Source organism: Dreissena polymorpha, chromosome 7 (assembly GCF_020536995.1).
Source record: "Dreissena polymorpha isolate Duluth1 chromosome 7, UMN_Dpol_1.0, whole genome shotgun sequence".
In the NCBI taxonomy this organism is placed as follows: domain Eukaryota; kingdom Metazoa; phylum Mollusca; class Bivalvia; order Myida; family Dreissenidae; genus Dreissena; species Dreissena polymorpha.
In genome coordinates, this window is record NC_068361.1 from 92,599,379 (window position 1) to 92,620,035 (window position 20,657).

The 20,657-nt window shown below is 35.7% G+C and overlaps 1 protein-coding gene across 22 annotated transcripts in view; it reads left to right on the top strand.

Moving 5' to 3' along the window:
* The window catches only part of LOC127837082 (neurogenic locus notch homolog protein 1-like), a 394,957-nt gene that overhangs the window by 367,140 nt on the left and 7,160 nt on the right, over nucleotides 1–20,657 (top strand). For 9 of the 22 annotated variants that reach the window (XM_052363896.1, XM_052363905.1, XM_052363903.1 and 6 more), the window contains 10 exons: nucleotides 133–234; nucleotides 1,435–1,470; nucleotides 2,025–2,174; nucleotides 2,693–2,844; nucleotides 3,288–3,408; nucleotides 4,831–4,932; nucleotides 6,133–6,165; nucleotides 6,727–6,876; nucleotides 7,384–7,526; nucleotides 10,050–10,212. In XM_052363896.1, the coding sequence (XP_052219856.1) occupies nucleotides 133–234; nucleotides 1,435–1,470; nucleotides 2,025–2,174; nucleotides 2,693–2,844; nucleotides 3,288–3,408; nucleotides 4,831–4,932; nucleotides 6,133–6,165; nucleotides 6,727–6,876; nucleotides 7,384–7,526; nucleotides 10,050–10,212 (1,152 nt within the window). The remainder of the gene's footprint in view (nucleotides 1–132; nucleotides 235–1,434; nucleotides 1,471–2,024; nucleotides 2,175–2,692; nucleotides 2,845–3,287; nucleotides 3,409–4,830; nucleotides 4,933–6,132; nucleotides 6,166–6,726; nucleotides 6,877–7,383; nucleotides 7,527–10,049; nucleotides 10,213–20,657) is intronic. The other 13 variants (XM_052363917.1, XM_052363900.1, XM_052363899.1 and 10 more) reach the window with 9 other exon arrangements.

Consider the following 20,657-nt stretch of genomic DNA (forward strand, 5'->3'; position numbering starts at 1 on the left):
ACACGATTGTAGATGCTGTTTGTAATATTTTATTGTTTTGTAAAACAATTTATATCAGTTATTTGCATCATTGTTGTAAAGCATATAAATGTTCATGCATGTACAATTACATGGTTTATAATTTTATTTTAGAATACTGCATCAACGTTAAAGGAAGTCCGTGTAAAGGATTTGACTGCAGGCAGTGCAAATTGACCATTAATGCCACTGTTGGAGCATTACAACGTTCTGAAGGTATGACAAACGATTTTCTGTAATAAATAATTTTAACTCTTATGAAGGCTTTTATGATTAAACATGGCGAACCTAAAACAAGTGTAAAAACATTTGCAAAATCGACTCTATATTATTAAGATTAAACTTAATAAAAATGTCAATCGCAAAATATATCATTTAGGATGAACATGGTAGACTTTATATTGTTTACTATAAACTTGTATTTTTATAGTGTGTACTTTATTTGAAAATAAGGAACGAACAAAGAAAATAACATCTTCCCAATGGATTGATGCAATTAAAAGGTCATGTTTAAATGGACAGTTCGCGGAATAGATCGTTGTTTTGCATATAAATCGTAATGCGAGAAATACACTTTACATAAGTTCATTGAAATATCTTTTTTATCGAGGTTGACATCGAAAACCTGGTCAAAATCGGGTTTAATTCGATAAAATAGTATATAAATGATCATAAATACATGCAACAGGCGAAATCATTGCAGCATCGCGAGTCATGCAAACTATGTCTATATTTAGCTTTCGCTTAACATTATTAGCACAATTATGTAAAATAAATAAATAGATTTAGCAAAAACGTAGCGTTGCAACTCAGTTTCCGTTTGAAACAGATGTATTTGCATTTGCTCTTACCTTCTCTCCGCTAAATTCGTCCGTATCCGCAATTTTGTTTGTTTAGGTTTGAATTAACGTGTCGAATCATGAATATTTATTAGGTCATTTTTGTACTTAACCGTACACGACCCAAAATAAAAATCACTAAATTGTTTGTTTTCAACCGATTTCAACCGGATTTTCAGTGATATCCTCAATAAAAACTTGTTTTCTTACGATTCTGCCCATATATATAGCTATGACCGGGGACTTTAACTACACATTGTTGTGTCCGATGGATATGATTTTGGTACGACATGAAAGCACTTCCTTGTGCAATGTTCACTGAGTAAAATTTGTCAAGAACATAAATTACTCAAATCTTCGACGTGACTAGCGGATCTTGTTTAAAAATCAATCGAACATGATAAGCAGCAAAAATAAGATATTGTTATATCTAACTATTGTATTTTTAGTATTATAGATGTTTTGAACGAGCATATACATATATTTACTCAATTAATCATCGTTGAATATGCCTTGTTATGTATACGAGAACAGTAAAGGGGATATGTGTATACTCATTCATATTTAATTATTGCAGGATCTGATTGCTCGACACGTAAAGGCCATATACTAGGTATGTTTTGAGTGATAATATTTCTCTTCTTGGCAATGTCATCCGCCGGATCAAATTCCTCGAAATTGATGTCTACGAGCAAAAGCGCGAAATTGAAATGCTGAAGAAGGAAAATGAAACCAAACTGGTCTTATATTGAATATAAAATAAAATAATAATAAAAATCTCTGTGTAACATGTGTTTCTTACGTTGTTTTTTTATTTAATAATCTTTGCGATGAAATTATTGCACAGAATTAAAATGAAAACAATTTAACATAAATAACTCAAACAATAGTTGTGGCTTGATGCAATATAAAAGTAAGGATAGCTAATGCACGAGGACTAACTTAAATTTAATTTTTATATAAAAGGCGAAATTTTACTCACAGAAAAAGCATCATTACTTTAAGCATACTATAACGATTGCAAATAATAATTAAAATAGTTATCATAATTATTATAAATAAAATAACGGTAATCATAAGTTGTAAAATATGTTGTTCTGGATAAAAAAATTCTTCGTAGGTAATGTTGTTATTATGTCATTACCATTGTTATATTTATTTTATTAGGTTATCGCAACTGTGCCGATAATCCTAGCTGGGATTGCATCGGCCAGTGTATGGATTGCTACGGCAACGGCACGTGTCTGGACTACAATAGCATGACTCAGCATCTGGGCAATCAATCGCCTTGCACAATATATGCAGAAAAAATCATGTGTAAGCCTCGCTATTTGATTGCTGTTATGCAGTGTAAAGAGTTTCGTCTGCCGAAGATATCTACTAACGCCGAGCTATTATTATTATTTTGATTATTACGGCCAGTGTTAAAGTTGATTGGTTGACAATTAAACTAGATCCAGAGTACCTTAAAATAGAGCCTGTAGCCTCTTCCGGTGTTCCAGGGGCGATATTTTTTAGGTCGAATTCTGAGAAAACAGGAATTAATGTATGTGATTAAAGTGTCGCAAAACATTAGTCTGTGCAATCTGGGACATCGGTTTCCACCTAAACTGGACTTTGCTAACATTGACTACTTTTAAACGAAAAATTCCTTAAAATCAAAAAGCGTCGTCCGACACAGGCTAATCTGGGACGACACTTTACGCACACTTCACGCACACTTCACGCACACTTCACGCACACTCCACGCACACTTTAAGCACATTCGTTAGACACAGTTTTCCCAAAACGAGGCTCATTATACAAATGGGATGCATTTAGTTCCTCTCCTTCAGGTTGCACGTTGCTGCATATGCTTCCGGATGATCACTGTCGCAACGGCGGGAAATTATTTTGCGAAGGTGGCGAAGGTGATACGTACGCACCGAAATGCACGTGTCCGGTGGGATGGACCGGAAAGACTTGTGAGACTCGAATGAATGAGACTGTAAGTTAAGAAAACCAGTCTGCTTCTAGTGACGCTTGTTGCAATACCATTTATAAGCATCGCTTTGGGCAAACGGATCTAAATGAATGTGCGTACAATATCGTCCCAAATAGGCCTGTGCATTCCGAACAGTCTGATAAGGGACGACACATTCTGCGTTAATTGAATTTCGTTAAGAAGAACCCTTCTTTAAATGAAAAATCTCATAAAAGTGGAAAATTTCGTCCCTTATCTCGGACATAACTTTACGCACATGCATTAAGCCCTGTTTTCCCAGAGCGAGGCTTATTGCAATCGAGTGTTTGAAAGCTTATAACAACGAGTGTAATAATTGTCACTAGGATTGTTTCATAGATCTTGTTTAAATACAAAAATGATCTTCTGTGCGACAAATTTTCTGAGTGTTGACCTGCGTTCATACCAGACAGTAACATTTATTTCAGTGTACATGTATCTCCAGCGTCGTAAACGTGACGTTGTTGATTGTCCTATGCGTCCAAAATACTTTGGCGTCAACCGACGGACACAGTGAAATAACTCAACGCGATTCGACAGGAGATATCAGTAAGAAAATGTTGATTTTCGGCGTAGCTGTTTGACTGAAATTACTTTTTTCCTATTTCTTTCAATATTTTGTGCTAAGGGAAAATTAAAACTAAAGGAAACACGAGGGAATGTATGCTTACATCCATTGTTCATGTACGCATTTTAGATGGAAGTGTGGTCCTCGCAGTCCAATTACGTAACACAGTTAAAGCCGGTTTCTGAAAAAAGCAAAGGTTGTTCATGGATGACGTCTTCCGCTTTAATTGGATTTTTGCTTAAACACTTCTTTTAAACGAAAAATATCACAACATCAAAAAGTGTCGTCTTTGAATAGCCTGTGCGACTGCACACGATAATCTAGGACGACACTGTACGCACATTCATAAATGCTTTTCGCTGTTTTCCCTGAACGCGGCTCATTCGTATTAGCCTTACGACAATCAACATTTGTTTATTTTATGCTTTTATGTGGTTTAAAGAGAAATAACGATGAATTAAAACTGGTAAATCACTGTTTCAAACAGTGAAAAAATACCAGTCAAAATTTTCACTGTTTTTCTGTGAAATGACGTCCTTTTTAAACGAAATGACGTAATTCACTGTTTAACTGTGAAATGACGTCATTTTTTTAACGAAATGACGTCTATATCCAAGCGAAATTCTTCAGTAAAAGTATTTAACAATAAAATAAAAGGTGACAAAAAGCATAACATAAAAAGAAAATTGGTTCGATTCGGTGGAATATTGATTTTAATTCACCAGTGATCATAGAAAATAATATTTTCACGAGTGAAATAAAGTCTTAATCGTTATTATATGTTACTGAATCAAGAACTCTTTCTTATGGGCAATGATCAATCGATCCTTGTAGATGTCATCAGTCAGCCTCATGTTCACATTGTGCAGTACTTTTATTCGCCAATTGTTTGCGAGGTTTTATTTTAACTTTTTAAACGTTCTTTGTTAGTATTTGTTAGTCCCTTTGCCGATATTATCCTCATCCGATATCAGTCTGTAAACATAGGTAAGCAACCATGTATTCTCTTTTTATCAAACCATTTTTATTAGTGTTATAGATAGCAAATCAATAGTCAGTCAATTCAATCACGATGCACTGATATTATATTACTCGCGTCGTGCGAATCTAGGTCGTATGTCGCATGCCATTGAGCAATTAGGCCAGGAGCTACGCTCTCTGCTTTCAAGTTACGCAAACTATCGTGATCTCATTAGCCGAAAGGTAATCTCTAGACCAGACTTTGCGCATATGGCATAAGACACATGACTTGACTAATATAATCTTAAAATACACGATTGTAGATGCTGTTTGTAATATTTTATTGTTTTGTAAAACAATTTATATCAGTTATTTGCATCATTGTTGTAAAGCATTTAAAGGTTCATGCATGTACAATTACAGGGTTTATAATTTTATTTTAGAATACTGCATCGACGTTAAAGGAAGTCCGTGTAAAGGATTTGACTGCAGGCAGTGCAAATTGACCATTAATGCCACTGTCGGAGCATTACAACGTTCTGAAGGTATGACAAACGATTTTCTGTAATAAATAATTTTAACTCTTATGAAGGCTTTTATTATAAAACATGCGGAACCTAAAACAATTGTAAAAACATTTGCAAAATCGACTCTATATTATTAAGATTGAACTTAATAAAAATGTCAGTCGCAAAATATGTCATTTAGGATGAACATGGTAGACTTTATATTGTGTACTATAAACTGGTATTTTTATAGTGTGTACTTTATTTGAAAATAAGGAACGAACAAAGAAAATAACATCTTCCCAATGGATTGATGCAATTAAAAGATCATGTTTAAAGTGACAGTTCGTGGAATAGATCGTTGTTTTGCATATAAATCGTTAAGCGAGAAATACACTTTACATAAATTCATTGAAATATCTTTTTTATCGAGGTAGACATCGAAAACCTGGTCAAAATCGGGTTTGATTCGATAAAATAGAATATAAATGATCATAAATACATGCAACAGGCGAAATCATTGCAGCATTGCGAGTCATGCAAACTATGTCTATATTTAGCTTTCGCTTAACATTATTAGCACAATTATGTAAAATAAATAAATAGATTTAGGAAAAACGTACCGTTGCGACTCAGTTTCCGTCTGTAACAGATGTATTTGCATTTGTTCTTACCTTCTCTCCGCTAAATTCGTCCGTATCCGCAATTTTGTTTGTTTAGGTTTGAATTAACGTGTCGAATCATGAATATTTATTAGGTCATTTTTGTACTTTACCGTACACGACCCAAAATAAAAATCACTAAATTGTTTGTTTTCAACCGATTTCAATCGGATTTTCAGTGATATCCTCAATAAAAACATGTTTTCTTACGATTCTGCCCATATATATAGCTATGACCGGGGACTTTAACTACACATTGTTGTGTCCGATGGATATGATTTTGGTACGACATGAAAGCACTTCCTTGTGCAATGTTCACTGAGTAAAATTTGTCAAGAACATAAATTACTCAAATCTTCGACGTGACTTGCGGATCTTGTTTAAAAATCAATCGAACATGATAAGCATCAAAAATAAGATATTGTTATATCTAACCTTTGTATTTTTAGTATTATAGATGTTTTGAACGAGCATATACATATATTTACTCAATTAATCATCGTTGAATATGCCTTGTTATGTATACGAGAACAGTAAAGGGGATATGTGTATACTCATTCATATTTAATTATTGCAGGACCTGATTGCTCGAGAACTAAAGGCCATAAAGGTATGTTTCGAGTGATAATATTTCTCTTCTTGGCAATGTCATCCGCCGGATCGAAATCCTCGAAAGTGATATTTTCGAGCAAAAGCGCGAAATTGAAACGCTGAAAAAGGAAAATGAAACCAAACTGGTTTTTTATTGAATATTAAATAAAAAACAAAAAAAATAAAAATATTTCTCTGTGTAACATGTGTTTCTTCCGTTGTTTTTTATTTAATAATCTTAGCGCTGAAATTATTGCACAGAATTAACATGAAAACAATTAAACATAAATAACTCAAACAATAGTTGTGGCTTGATGCAATATAAAAGTAAGGATAACTAATGCACGAGGATTAACTTAAATTTAATTTTATATAAAGGGCAAAATTTTACTCACAGAAAAAGCATCATTACTTTAAGCATACTATAACGATTGCAAATAATAATTAATATAGTTATCATAATTATTATAAATAAAATAACGGTAATCATAAGTTGTAAAATATGTTGTTCTGGATACAAAATTTCTTCGTAGGTAATGTTGTTATTATTTCATTACCATTGTTATATTTATTTTATTAGGTTATCGCAACTGTGCCGATAATCCTAGCTGGGATTGCATCGGCCAGTGTATGGATTGCTACGGCAACGGCACGTGTCTGGACTACAATAGCATGACTCAGCATCTGGGCAATCAATCGCCTTGCACAACAGAAGCAGAAAAAATCATGTGTAAGCCTCGCTATTTGATTGCTGTTATGCAGTGTAAAGAGTTTCGTCTGCCGAAGATATCTACTAACGCCGAGCTATTATTATTATTTTGATTATTACGGCCAGTGTTAAAGTTGATTGGTTGACAATTAAACTAGATCCAGAGTACCTTAAAATATAGCCTGTAGCCTCTTCCGGTGTTCCAGGGGCGATATTTTTTAGGTCGAATTCTGAGAAAACAGGAATTAATGTTTGTGCTTAAAGTGTCGCAAAACATTAGTTTGTGCAATCTGGGACATCGGTTTCCACCTAAACTGGATTTTGCTAACATTGACTACTTTTAAACGAAAAATTCCTTAAAATCAAAAAGCGTCGTCCGACACAGGCTAATCTGGGACGACACTTTACGCACAGTTCACGCACACTTCACGCACACTTCACGCACACTTTAAGCACATTCGTTAGACACAGTTTTCCCACAACGAGGCTCATTATACAACTGGGATGATTTTTGTTCCTTTCCTTCAGGTTGCACGTTGCTGCATATGCTTCCGGATGATCACTGTCGCAACGGCGGGAAATTATTTTGCGAAGGTGATACGTACGCAACGAACTGCACGTGTCCGGTGGGATGGACCGGAGAGACTTGTGAGACTCGAATGAATGAGACTGTAAGTTAAGAAAACCAGTCTGCTTCTAGCGACGCTTGTGGCAATACCATTTATAAGCATCACTTTGAGCAAACGGATCTTAATGAATGTGCGTACAATATCGTCCCAAATAGGCCTGTGCATTCCGAACAGTCTGATAAGGGACGACACATTCTGCGTTAATTGAATTTCGTTAAGAAGAACCCTTCTTTAAATGAAAAATCTCATAAAAGTGGAAAATTTCGTCCCTAATCTCGGACATAACTTTACGCACATGCATTAAGCCCTGTTTTCCCAGAGCGAGGCTTATTGCAATCGAGTGTTAGAAAGCTTATAACAACGAGTGTTATGATTGTCACTAGGATTGTTTCATAGATCTTGTTTAAATACAAAAATGATCTTCTGTGCGACAAATTTTCTGAGTGTTGCCCTGCGTTCATACCAAACAGTAACTTTTGATGGAGACTGTCACTATGTCAATCTGTATTTTCCAAAGTTTTTGTCGATTATAAAATATATTGCTAAATTGACATTTAAAGGTCAACTGTACCTCATTTTACTTAGAAAGACAAGCCAAAACCCAAATGACATTTACTACAACAAAAAAAACGAAACGTTTGTTTTCGTTACGCGGAAATGTGGGTTTCTTCAAATGTATGGATTATCTTTTTTAAGAACACACATGTTTGCTTGGTATCCTTGTACTCTAAGATCAACTTTGCTATGGAAATGAAAATATGTGAAAACCATTGCCGTTCGTGTTGTGATAAGTCACATACCTCGTCTTTCGCTCCTCTCCTTCTAAGCATGTATCAAGTATTTTGTTTTAATCTTTCCTTCAAACAACGTGTGCGTGATGCTTGCATATAAATCAGTGTGTTTAAATTTCATCTGATTCAAATGTAACATATATGTCTTATCTTTAAAGCAGTTCAGTGCAAATATGAGAAATTGATACAGAAACGGACACATATTTTTTTATTTAGACAGATACTAGTAGTTTAAACTAGTAACCATCCTTTGTTGAGAAGAGTAATATCCATCTGTCGATGAGGACACTCGTGAACTTTGATCATCGGAATGCGAAAATAGTTCTTTTGTCTTATGCGGCCAGCGTAGCTCCAGATCAACCTTCGTATCCGTCAACTTAAGAGACCACAAAAAATTGCGTGACTTCATAGCGGACAGCGTAGCTCCAGCACAACCTGCGTATCCGTCCACTTAAGAGACCACAAAACCATGCGTGACTTCATAGCGGACAGGGTAGCTCCAGCTCAACCTGCGTATCCGTCCACTTATGAGACCACAAAACCTTGCGTGACTTTATAGCGGACAGGATAGCTCCAGATCAACCTGCGTATCCGTCCACTTATGAGACCACAAAACATTGCGTGACTTTATAGCGGACAGCGTAGCTCCAGATCAACCTGCGAATCCGTCCACTTATGAGACCATAACACCGTGCGTGACTTCATAGCGGACAGGGTAGCTCCAGATCAACCTCCGTATCCGTCACCTTAAGAGACCACAAAACCTTGCGTTACTTCATACCGGACAGCGTAGCTCCAGCTCAACCTGCGTATCCGTCCACTTATGAGACCATTATACCGTGCGTGACTTCATAGCGGACAGCGTAGCTCCAGATCAAACTGCGTATCCGTCCACTTATGAGACCACAAAACCGTGCGTGACTTCATAGTGGACAGCGTAGCTCCAGATCAACCTGCGTATCTGTCCACTTATGAGACCACAAAACCGTGCATGACTTCATAGCGGACAGGGTACCTCCAGATCAACTTGCGTATCCGTCCACTTATGAGACCACAAAACCGTGCGTGACTTCATAGCGGACAGGGTACCTCCAGATGAACCTGCGTATCCGTCCACTTATGAGACCACAAAACCGTGCGTGACTTCATAGCGGACAGGGTACCTCCAGATCAACCTGCGTATCCGTCCACTTATGAGACCACAAAACCTTGCGTGACTTCATAGCGGACAAGGTACCTCCAGATCAACCTGCGTATCCGTCCACTTATGAGACCACAGAACCTTGCGTGACTTCATAGCGGACAGGGTAGCTCCAGATCAACCTGCGTATTAGTCCACTTATGAGACCACAAAACCTTGCGTGAATTCATAGCGGACAGGGAAGCTCCAGATGAACTTGCGTATCGGTCCACTTATGAGACCACACAATCTCGTGTGACTTCATAGCGGACAGGGTAGTTCAAGATCAACCTGCGCATACGTAAACTTATGAGACCACAAAACCTTGCGTGACTTCATAGCCGAAAGTGTAGCTCCTGAACAGATTGCGCAATAGCGCGGGCTGATCTGGAGCTTCGCTGGCCGAATAAGACATAACACCCATTTTCGCATTACGCGGTTCGATTCAATTAATGCGACGTGATAAGGATGCGATATGCAAGTGCGATGATTTGAAGCTTTTGTATCAATGTGCATACGAATATGTGGTTCAAATCGTTTATACTCAACGAAACAGTGAAGGTTTCTTCTTTATTATATAATCCGCTGTTTTAGGTGACCTGTAAATGCTTCAAGACCGACATCCCGTGGACCTCTTTCTGTGGGGAAAATGATATGTACAACTGTACCGACGACGGCAGGCCGGAAAACTGGACAGAGTGCCGACAAACCATTGAGGGGGTGACGTTCAGTCGATGTGCTTGTGAAAAGTCTGAAGGTAATTTCTCGTTCGGCAACCGTTTTGCTAAAATATTCTAGCTTGTGTGTGTAACTTACTATTTATAGTAACGATATGTGATATATGTGATATACACGATAACACACGGCAGAGCTGGGCCGGACGTCTAAAATCGGCCCTAGCCGCGTTATGTCGGCAGCGGGCCGATTATAGACGTTCGGCCCAGCTCTGACGTGTGTTATTGTCTAAGTAATACACAAACTCTATGCTTTTCTTCTGACTTGCTGCCAATCTGTAGAACTGTAACGCATCTTGAATAATTACCTTTCCTTGTTTACAAGCTTCTCCTGCTTGACGTTTCGCAATACCCCCTATGCCGACACACGGCCCATTGCCATGCACTGACTCAAAGTAATTCCAACGGGCATTCACTCCAAACAACTGTGCGTAACACAGGATAACATCGAATATATACGTATTTCGACACTGCGAAGAGGGGCTGTCAGTTCAGCAATGTATCATCTTCAAATCAGAAAAGAGTGCCTTCAACTCGGGTACTAATTTTTTCAGTATTGTGTAAACATCAGTAGAATTGTGGTTTGTGACTTCTGATACATATATGTAGCTTTTGTATTCTACCTATTCTCCATTCCTGTGATACACAACCACTGGATGCAATGTCACTGCTGTGCTGTTCCAGTTTGCACTCTGGATTTTGTCAACATTACTACATGTAAAATGTTCAGCAAAGTCCATATGGACAACGACTTCATTTTCAGAAAGATGTTCTTTCACCTGCCTGACGGCATTGTATTGTGACTATACACTGTCTTCATGCTGCAGGAATTCATCGTATTGTGTGGTCATATATGATTCCAACTTTTCTTTAGTCATTGTCACTTTCACTACTTTCATCTTTTTTTACCATATGCATCTACTCGTTTCTTTTCTTCGAATTCAACATCATCACCCGCTTTGAGACCATCTTTCAAAGGCGACTTCATATCTTCAAGAGACACACATTTACTGGCTGTTTGCGGGTTTGCAGAGACTTCTATTTCAATTTCTCTCAGACGTTTAAGCTTCATTGTTGTATTTTGATGTCTGCAGCATATGCACGTGTTCCTTGATATAAGCTTTGTAAGATGAATGTTATCTGGACAGAGTCGACAAAAAACAGAGATTGATATCTTCAGATGGGGGTTTTCAGACTTAAATTTCTCAAAATAAGTTTGACATATAATCGTTAAATACACGTGTCTGCTATTTGCTGCAATCACCTTTTTTGAAATCCTTCTTGCCTGGCATTTGAACACTCGCATCATCTCGCTCTAGGAAATCAACGACATGTTTGATCAGTTTGCCTTGATCCTTTCCTTTCCATTTTCTTGGCTTCATTGTTACATGTTACAGATCGCACATTCACAACTACGCAATATCAAAGCTATACGAAAACATCTTACAAAAGAGTCTACGGCATCATTAGCACATGGATTAGTTCATTCGCATATTGACTTTTGCAATGGTCTTTTTACGGAAGTTCCCGCTTACCAAATCAAGAAGCTACAGCGAGTTCAAAATCATGCCGCAATAGTTGTACTGAACGCTTCTTGTGAAGAACTTATCACTGATCTCCTAAAAAAGTTACACTGGCTCCCTGTACAGGCCATGGTGATTTTTAAAGTTTAAGTTTTAGTATTTCGGGTAATCAATGGTACAGCTCCAGTTTACATAATAGAATTGTTTGCAGCTGCTCGCGGACAATACAAATAAAGGTCAAATAATAACACAAAATTCTGCATCCCTAGACGACGAACAAAACTTGCTGACATATATCTTGCCGTCGTCGGTCCAAAATGGTACCTGAGTATCTTAAAGCTTGTCAATCTGAAGTCAGTTTTAGATCAAGGCTGAAAACACATCTCTTTGGACAATTTAACAAACAATGAGTGTACTTGTATGATTAGTATGAAGTCTGCATTTTTACTAACCAAAATAGTAATTGTTTGTTGATTGCTTTCACGTTCTCGAACATAAATGTATATCGTTAACAAGTTTTGGTCTTAATGCTGAATATGTAATATTGTGAAGCGCAATAGAATATGTAAATAATTTTTGCGCTATATAAATGCTATGTATTTCTATTTGTATTTTATGTTTTGTAGTGGCTTGTTTGAGGATGTTTCGATAATTTCCAGTCTCCTTGCTCAAGGTCCTGATGCATTTGTATTTATTCATGATATTACCACTGACTATATTTGCGAGTACCCTGTGTAATTTCTGTCCTTTGTTGGATCTTGTTGGAACTCTATTTTGGTCTTTGATCTAGGTGTAGCGCAAGGTGTCTCATTCTTATTTGGACTTTCATTACTATTTGTCTTGGTTATAGGTGTGGTTTGCTTCTTCGAAAGTCTGTAATTTATTTTTCTCAGTCTTTCAGTCCTCGGATGACCATATGTAGTTCTAGTTTCAAACTATTAATATTGTATGATGCAGCTCTCAGTGCTTCTGAGCTTTGCACAGGATTGCAGCGCTGCTGTTCAAAATTCATTTTATTCACTAGTGGTTGCTGCTTAGAAATTTCAGTCGTAATGTTTGATGAACTGAATATTGCACCTGACTGTTCTGGCATATCTTCATTTACCATGCTTGTAGATGCTTCTGGTTGTATTACGGGGTTATCTGCTTGTTCATATTGCGCACTAATGACTCTCTTCTTGGCCCGGAAATTTCTAACAAATTTCCTGTTTCGTTTTCTTATTGTCTCTTGTTTGCGCTAACTAATAACATCTATTGGAATTCTATACGATTTAGCTCTCTCCGTTCTTTTTCTATGTATGACGGATCATTTTTCTTCATTCTCTCTATATATTCCTTCTGATATTGAGCTGCAGTCTTGCCCATGGTGAAGTTCTGAAAAAATGTAAAATACGTTAATACAATTGTAAGATACGTTAAATATAACATCAATAACCCCAAGCCTAATACTTATTCAAACGATATATGCTTACATTCTTATGTACTTTTGGTCGTTTAAGATAAAGAAGCACTAAAACACACATTTACTCACAGACATGCTCCTATTTTTTAACAGTGTGTCCAAGAAACAGCATATGGTGCGTAATATACGTTAAATTAATGTAAAATACGTTAAGCCTGTTTGTTTACATTTTATGCACTCGACAACACATATTTTCACCAATGTTACCTTTAATGATAATGTTAAAGTTATAACATAATACAAACAACATAATTGATCACAAAACCGTAACTTACCTTAGTTGCAGCGCATTGAATCCATCAGTATTCCACACTCATAATTTAAATCAGTCCGCATACTTAACTGTTGTTGTGTACACAAGCACATGCTTCCGCCGGATCTACACTACATCAGTAATGCGCTCGCGCGGTATAAGAATACCAATATTGGATTTTACCACAACGTAAACTGATTTACAAGAAAGTCTATTAACGTATCTTACTTAAACATTTCTTACTTATATTTTTAGTTTTTAATACCATCATAAGGCATGTGGTCAGAATAACACCACATGTGCTGTTTAATGTCATTATAGAACAGATGATTCAGAAACATGGACCTCGGATATTACAGCTTTGCTCATTTCGTTTCTTTAGCCACTAATATGTTAACGTATCTTACATAAACTGTACGCAACAAGTAAACATTCGGAATTCATCAATGTCTGCTGTTTTCATCTGCCATAGTCATACACACATAATCCCCACTATATGTACATGCATTTCATACCAAATATGTCTTAACAAAAACCTTTAACGTATCTTACCGCAGTTTCTGGGACAATCATAAAATTCATCATGTGAACTCATTATCGTGTTTCCAGTGTCAAAGTACATATTTTACCTGTTCCAGTTATGTTTTCCCCAGGTAACAAACATAAACCCCATCTATAAGACCAGTTAATTACATTTTAGGCTCCCTACTTTGTATCATCAACGTCTGGGACATTAGAAATATTACATTTTAGAGGTATTTGTCACCAAAAATCAGCTACAAGTCTGATATTTATTCGATAAAAAGTGTTGTGTTCGGTTACATATCACCTTGGGCTGCCACAAACAGCTTCAAACCTTAGCACATTTAGTATACGTTGAAATTTGTAGGCAAGGAGCAGTGAAAAAACGAAAAGGTCCCTTTAATTGAGAATGGGCGAATATAGCGTGCTTTGACCGAATATGCCTAAAATGCTTAAAAATCAAAATTTAATATAATTATAGTTGCAGGGTTTAAAATAAAAAATATATATTTTCTGACAGCCTTCAATCAGAGTCCAGTTGCATGGCAGTAAAATAATTCAAATCAACAACTTTGGCATCTAGACGTAGCGAAAACTTTGCTCTATCAACAATCAATAAAAACTTTTAGCACAATGCATTGTAAATCCTAATTTGAAGAACTTGAACACTTAAACATTGTCATTTTTAGTTTTTCGCTTGCGAACAACTTATGTCTACCAAAAATTTCAAGCCAGTTCGCTGTTAACTACGCATAGCCGGATACCCGCCACATCTGCTGCATCTACGCGAGAATGAGTTGTATAATTTATGCAAGAGGTTTGAGTTTTCAACTATATTCATTCATAAATGGAAACATTATGTGACTATCGTGTTAAATGGAATATTTTTATATAGAAAAGAATCAATGAACAATGTTTGTATTATACGTGTCGCGGAACAGATTGTTTATGAATGATAAAAATAGTCCACTATCTGCTGCGTCGAAATGACGTAGTATTTTTGCTATGCACAGGTCATTCATCATCTGAGGCTATAAGTCCAATTGCACGGTTGATAACAACGCAATAGTATATGGTTACGCTTGTCTATATTCATAGTTCTCAAGTTATAAAACGTTGAACATGACCGCTTAAACCGATTATAAAAAAACAATTAAATATAACAATAATTATCTTTTAAATAGGTAGTCGGGCGACAGTGTAAATGCTGACTTTGAAATAGTGTTTGAAATTTACGTTTCTAAAAAATTAAATTGAAAACGAAAGTATAACCTTTTTGTCACTTGTAAGTCGCATATTCGGTATGTTGTGTGAGTTTTGTTGTTGTTTTACTCTCTTTATGTTTTGTTTGAAGAGTAAATGCACGTCAAAATTAATGCAATATGTATTGATAAGTATAAGTATGAGTAATCCTTTTAAATATTATTCTTACGGATTTTATGTATTTCCTACTGTAAATTATTAATTAGCACTAATTATGTAATTATTATTTAAAAAGTTGTGTACTCGCTTACTCATAATTGCATATGGTTGTTATAATCATTTGCATATGTCTATTACTGTAGTTGTAATATTGTTTGTACTTAAATGTGTCCACATAGGCCATTGGCCTTCTGGAAATGCTGTAAATAAAATCTAAACAAATCATAATCACCGCATGAAATGTGTGTTATAATAGGCAAACCATACATTAGTATAAGTAGATAAAATTATACTATAGACCAGTTCACGCGTGACCTCCGTGTTTACATCCGGATTGCATTGGTAGGCAAAAGAAAGACACAATCAATGGGGAGAAATAGAGCGTGATCGTTTATATTTAAAAGGATTATGTTTAGATTTTATTTTTCAACATGCCAAAAAGGTGTTATACTTTACTGAAATAAATAAGATTGAGAACAAGAAATAAATAGATCAATTCCAAATAAACAACGTATAAAAATTCACCATAATTGTATTTGTCCGAGAAAACTAACACGTTGACACATAAAATAAACATTTAATTTAAATGCAATATTTTTCATTTTTCATTGTTTGCATCATTCGTGTTACCCTTTGTATTCCGGTGTTTTAAACGCCCCTTTGTCCTGCATAATCCGATTATCTCGTTTTGATTAGATATTGTCCAGACTTAACTAACAACATGATGTCATAAACCACACTGGGTGGCAGATGACAGTCTGATCATTAAAAACAATTGATGATGCCACCATGTCTTCACTGTCTGGTAGATTAGGTAGTCATTTGGTTGAATAATTTACCGCTGTCATACTTAATAGTTGCTTAAATTAGATATGTTACATATAGTACAAATTTAAAGTCATGCCCAATATAGATTATCTGAAATTGTACACCGTAAAGATACCTGCCCGTTTAATTTATAAGAAATAACGTATTTATAAATTATAAAATATGCTTAAAAACATTAAACGTATTTAGCGGATATCGGTTTATAAAAACTACGCCATTCAGTATAAAGATTTAATGTTACGGCAATAAACGAACGACATCATAAAAACAAGAAATTACGTTTGACGCCAACAGGGGTAAATAATGTTGTCCAAAACAATAATAATAATGAAACATTATGCATATAGATAAATATATTTATATATATGTGTGTGTGTTAAAATGTTAGATAGTTCTCACCAGTAACGAGTTTACAATATACATGACAACACATTTCAATTTGCATCGTGTGACGTTGTGTTTTTCAGTTGTATGTTAATATTCCTCATTTGTGTCATTCTCTGTACAAAACCCATCCAAATTGAAATTACATGTTCATGTAAATACCGTCATGCACTTCGCTTTTAAAAGGGTTTTGTAGTACGTTTATTTTCAATGAACCCCTGACACATTCTACCACTCATTTTGTATTACTGTAGCATACTCATGTCATTGATAATTAAAATTTTATGATAAGATGTATCATTATTGTGATTTATTGAAGCTTTTCTGTAAATAATAATACGGCTAATGCATAGAGCTCTTTGTTGTATCCCATCATCAGACTTGTATTGTGGAAATAAACCACTGTGAAATATATGTTCCTTTATTTCGGCAATGCTGAAATATAGCTGTCAGGCGCGGCGAACTATTATATCAGTCATGTTTGCAGGCTGGTCATATTACTCGGAATCAACTATAAAGTTATCATTTTAAGTTACATCAAATTAGATTCAACACAACAAACAATTTGCTACCAAGATGTAATATCTTTTAAACACAAAATGCAACACAAAAAGCAAAAAAAACAACATTTTTTACAAATATTAAGTGCGCGTACTCATGACGTCATTATTAACACGCCAAACGACAAAAGTCATATTCTTTCCCACTACAACTGCATTTTTTAGTATTTAATTCAATATTAATTTACAATCGGGGACGTAGAGGTATAATAAACAGAAAAACAGGCAAGTGCCTGATCTTTCTGTTATATATTAGGCTCGGCACGAATAAAATAACAATACAATGTTTGCTTTAAATGACTTTGGTATTTTCCGTGTAGTTCTTTTTTCATATTCTATTTTTAAAGAAAGTATTGACGACTAAGAAAATTGATGGGATAAATCGAATACTAGGTCGGTGCCGAATAAAGCGAAGTTTATTCTGCTCTTACCGAAAATCTGAACCACTTGCCAAGGCTCGTGGCTCTAAACCGTATCGGACGGTTTATGCGCACGAACGGTCAAAAACCTTCCTAAATCGTCCCGGACGGTTTATAAACCGTCCGATACGGTTAAGAATATTTTTGGACAAGCTCGTACACCATATATTCTTGCATAATAAAAGTCATAGTCGCATCGTATTTGTGTCATTCGTAATCTGAGGCTAGTTATAGATGCTGATACGGCGGGGATGGCCATGTTATAATTGCTTTTTTTTATTTACTTTCATCAATTATCTCATTGTATATTTTGAATTTGTATTTGGTGTCAAAAATCAAAAGTTGTGTACAGAGAATTTCCATAATGACATTATATTCTTAGTAAGATAGGTATTCGATATTAAAACAATATTCATTTAATATGAGGTGATTGCAAATTGTCTTTATATTGAGTTGTCATTACATTTTCATCAAACTTTCTATGCTTTCTGAACGTCAAAAAAGGACCATGTTTTTGTTATTTTGTCTAAGTTATCTCTATCAAATAAATAGGCTGATAAAAAGTGCAAATACATCTCGACCCGTGCGTTAAGACACACTCTTTATAACGTTGAATGTCTTCTGTTGATTTCAATCTTGTTTCATTAAGTTACCTCGAATATGCAATTGCGCATAGTAACAAATCTTAACAACAAATCAGAAGGGCTGATACTACATAACAAACTGTTCATGAAACGAATTACTACAGGGAGCTTAGTCCAGCAATTTTTTGGTCAAAGGATTGCCGATTTAAATGCAGTTTTCGTTGTTATGTCAAAGAATCTGAATTGCACTATAGATTGACATATAACACACGCGTGTGTTTGTATTTGTTCACTTTCAAAATTTGTAGGTATTCATTAAGAGGGCCGATACTACGGATAGACATGCTACTGTATTTTAAATTGTTAAACATTGTTAACAAAATAATGATAAAATAAACTCTATAAAAGATATTTTCTCTTGTTCGGTTAAAGAAGAACAATGTCCGGTAAAATCTGGCGAGGTCCTGTAAATTTGACAAGTTATAGGACCTCATGTCCTGTAAAAAAAATTGTCTTTCACATGGGTTGTTCAGGAAAAACGGGGCTTAATTCATGTCGAACAAATGGTGACACAGATTAGCCTGTGCACACTGATTAGCCTGTGCAATGCGCTCAAGCTAATCAAGGACGACACGTTCTGATTTTATGGTGTTTCTCGTTTAAAGAAAGTCTCTGGTACTGGGATGACAATTAGTGCACAACCAATTGTGAAAAAAAGAGACATATTGTTGTTATTTTGTCTAGGATATCTCCATAACATAAATATGAGGATAAACAGTGAACACACATCTCGACCTGTTCTTTAAAACATACTTTTTTATTAATTTGAATGGGTTGTGTTCATTTGAAACTTGCGATATAAAAAGCTATAACATAATTTTGAAAATTGAGTTACGTCTAAGATTATGCAATAGCGAACAACTTCAGTGCTTTCAGCGCTTTGATTAAACAGTGCAACCGGAAAACTGCTATAATCCCGAATACACACACGGTAGCAATTTTGTCAAGATTTGTGTTTATTTTGTGCATGCCGTGAACCCGCTTATCGGGGAAGGCGTTGGATTTCTAATTTAAATTCGCTGTTTGGTATTTAATACACGGAGATGACAACTATTCGCCTTAAATCAACCGGTAGACTCCCCGGTTGGTAGGTGTTCCCCCGATTTGTTGGTGTGTATTCATACGATTTTCCCCGGTTGGTAGGTTTAACAAACTCACATACACACATACACACACACCCGCACACACGCACACACACACACACACACACACACACACACACACACACACACACACACACACACACACACACACACACACACACACACACACACACACACACGCACACAAACATACGCGCGCACGCACACACACACGCACACACTAACACACTTGTTCATAGTGTTTTGTTCCACCATATTTAGCTCACATGAGCACAAAGTGCTAAAGGTGAGCTTTTGTAAGCACCCCAATTCATGCATCTTACAATGTGTGTCGTCAACATTTATCTTGTAACCTCTTTAGACCCCACATTGTTCATCGAGTCAGAATGTTTGCATAAGATCTTTACATATATTAAATCTGGGTCATTTCTGTCCAAAAACTAGCTATATCTATCTTATATCTTTAACTGTTTCTTCTATCGTCTGTTGTATTTACATACATGTGTCTTACTTAACAAAGGAATAATTATCCAATTCTTAAAATTAAAGTGACACGACGCCTTGAAATAAATTGTATCTGCATTGTTTATATTTAATATTTTTCATATTTAAGGCTTTTTTACAGGTACAGGAAACACACATGGTGTTTGATTTGTTCCAAAGTCCAAAGCATTGACGTGATTCTTGGTAACTGAAATAAAATAAAATATTATTTTATCTTGTTTCTGTTTAACAAGATTTAAATACGGAAACAAATATGTACAACATAATGTTATTTACAAATATTACTGCATAAAGGTCAGTGGGTTTTGCCATTTTTACACTGTTAATATACATGTACTGTGATACCATTATTATTCGTCAGGCATACATTTTCGTCTATTTTGTCAGTGGACCGAGTCACGAATGTAAGATTCTAACGAATAATTATGTCCAATGTTTAAACAAAATAAAGAATGAATTATCGTAAACATGACAAATTAAAATCCAACGTAATGCATACTTACATATGTTAACTCTGCGTTACACAGACACATGTGAACCCTGTTTTACACAGACAATGTTTACACTGTGTTATACATACTATGTTAACAACTGTGTTACACATACTATGTTTACACTTTGTTACACAGGTTACACAGGTTATGTTTATACTGTATTACACAGTCTATGTTTACACCGTGTTACACAGACCATTTTTACACGGTGCTACACAGGATATGTTTACACTGTGTTACACAGACCATGTGCCATGTTTACACTGTGTTACACAGACCTTGTGTCATGTTAGCACTGTGTTACACAGACTATCTGCAATGTTAATGTGTTTCACAGGCTATGTTCCATG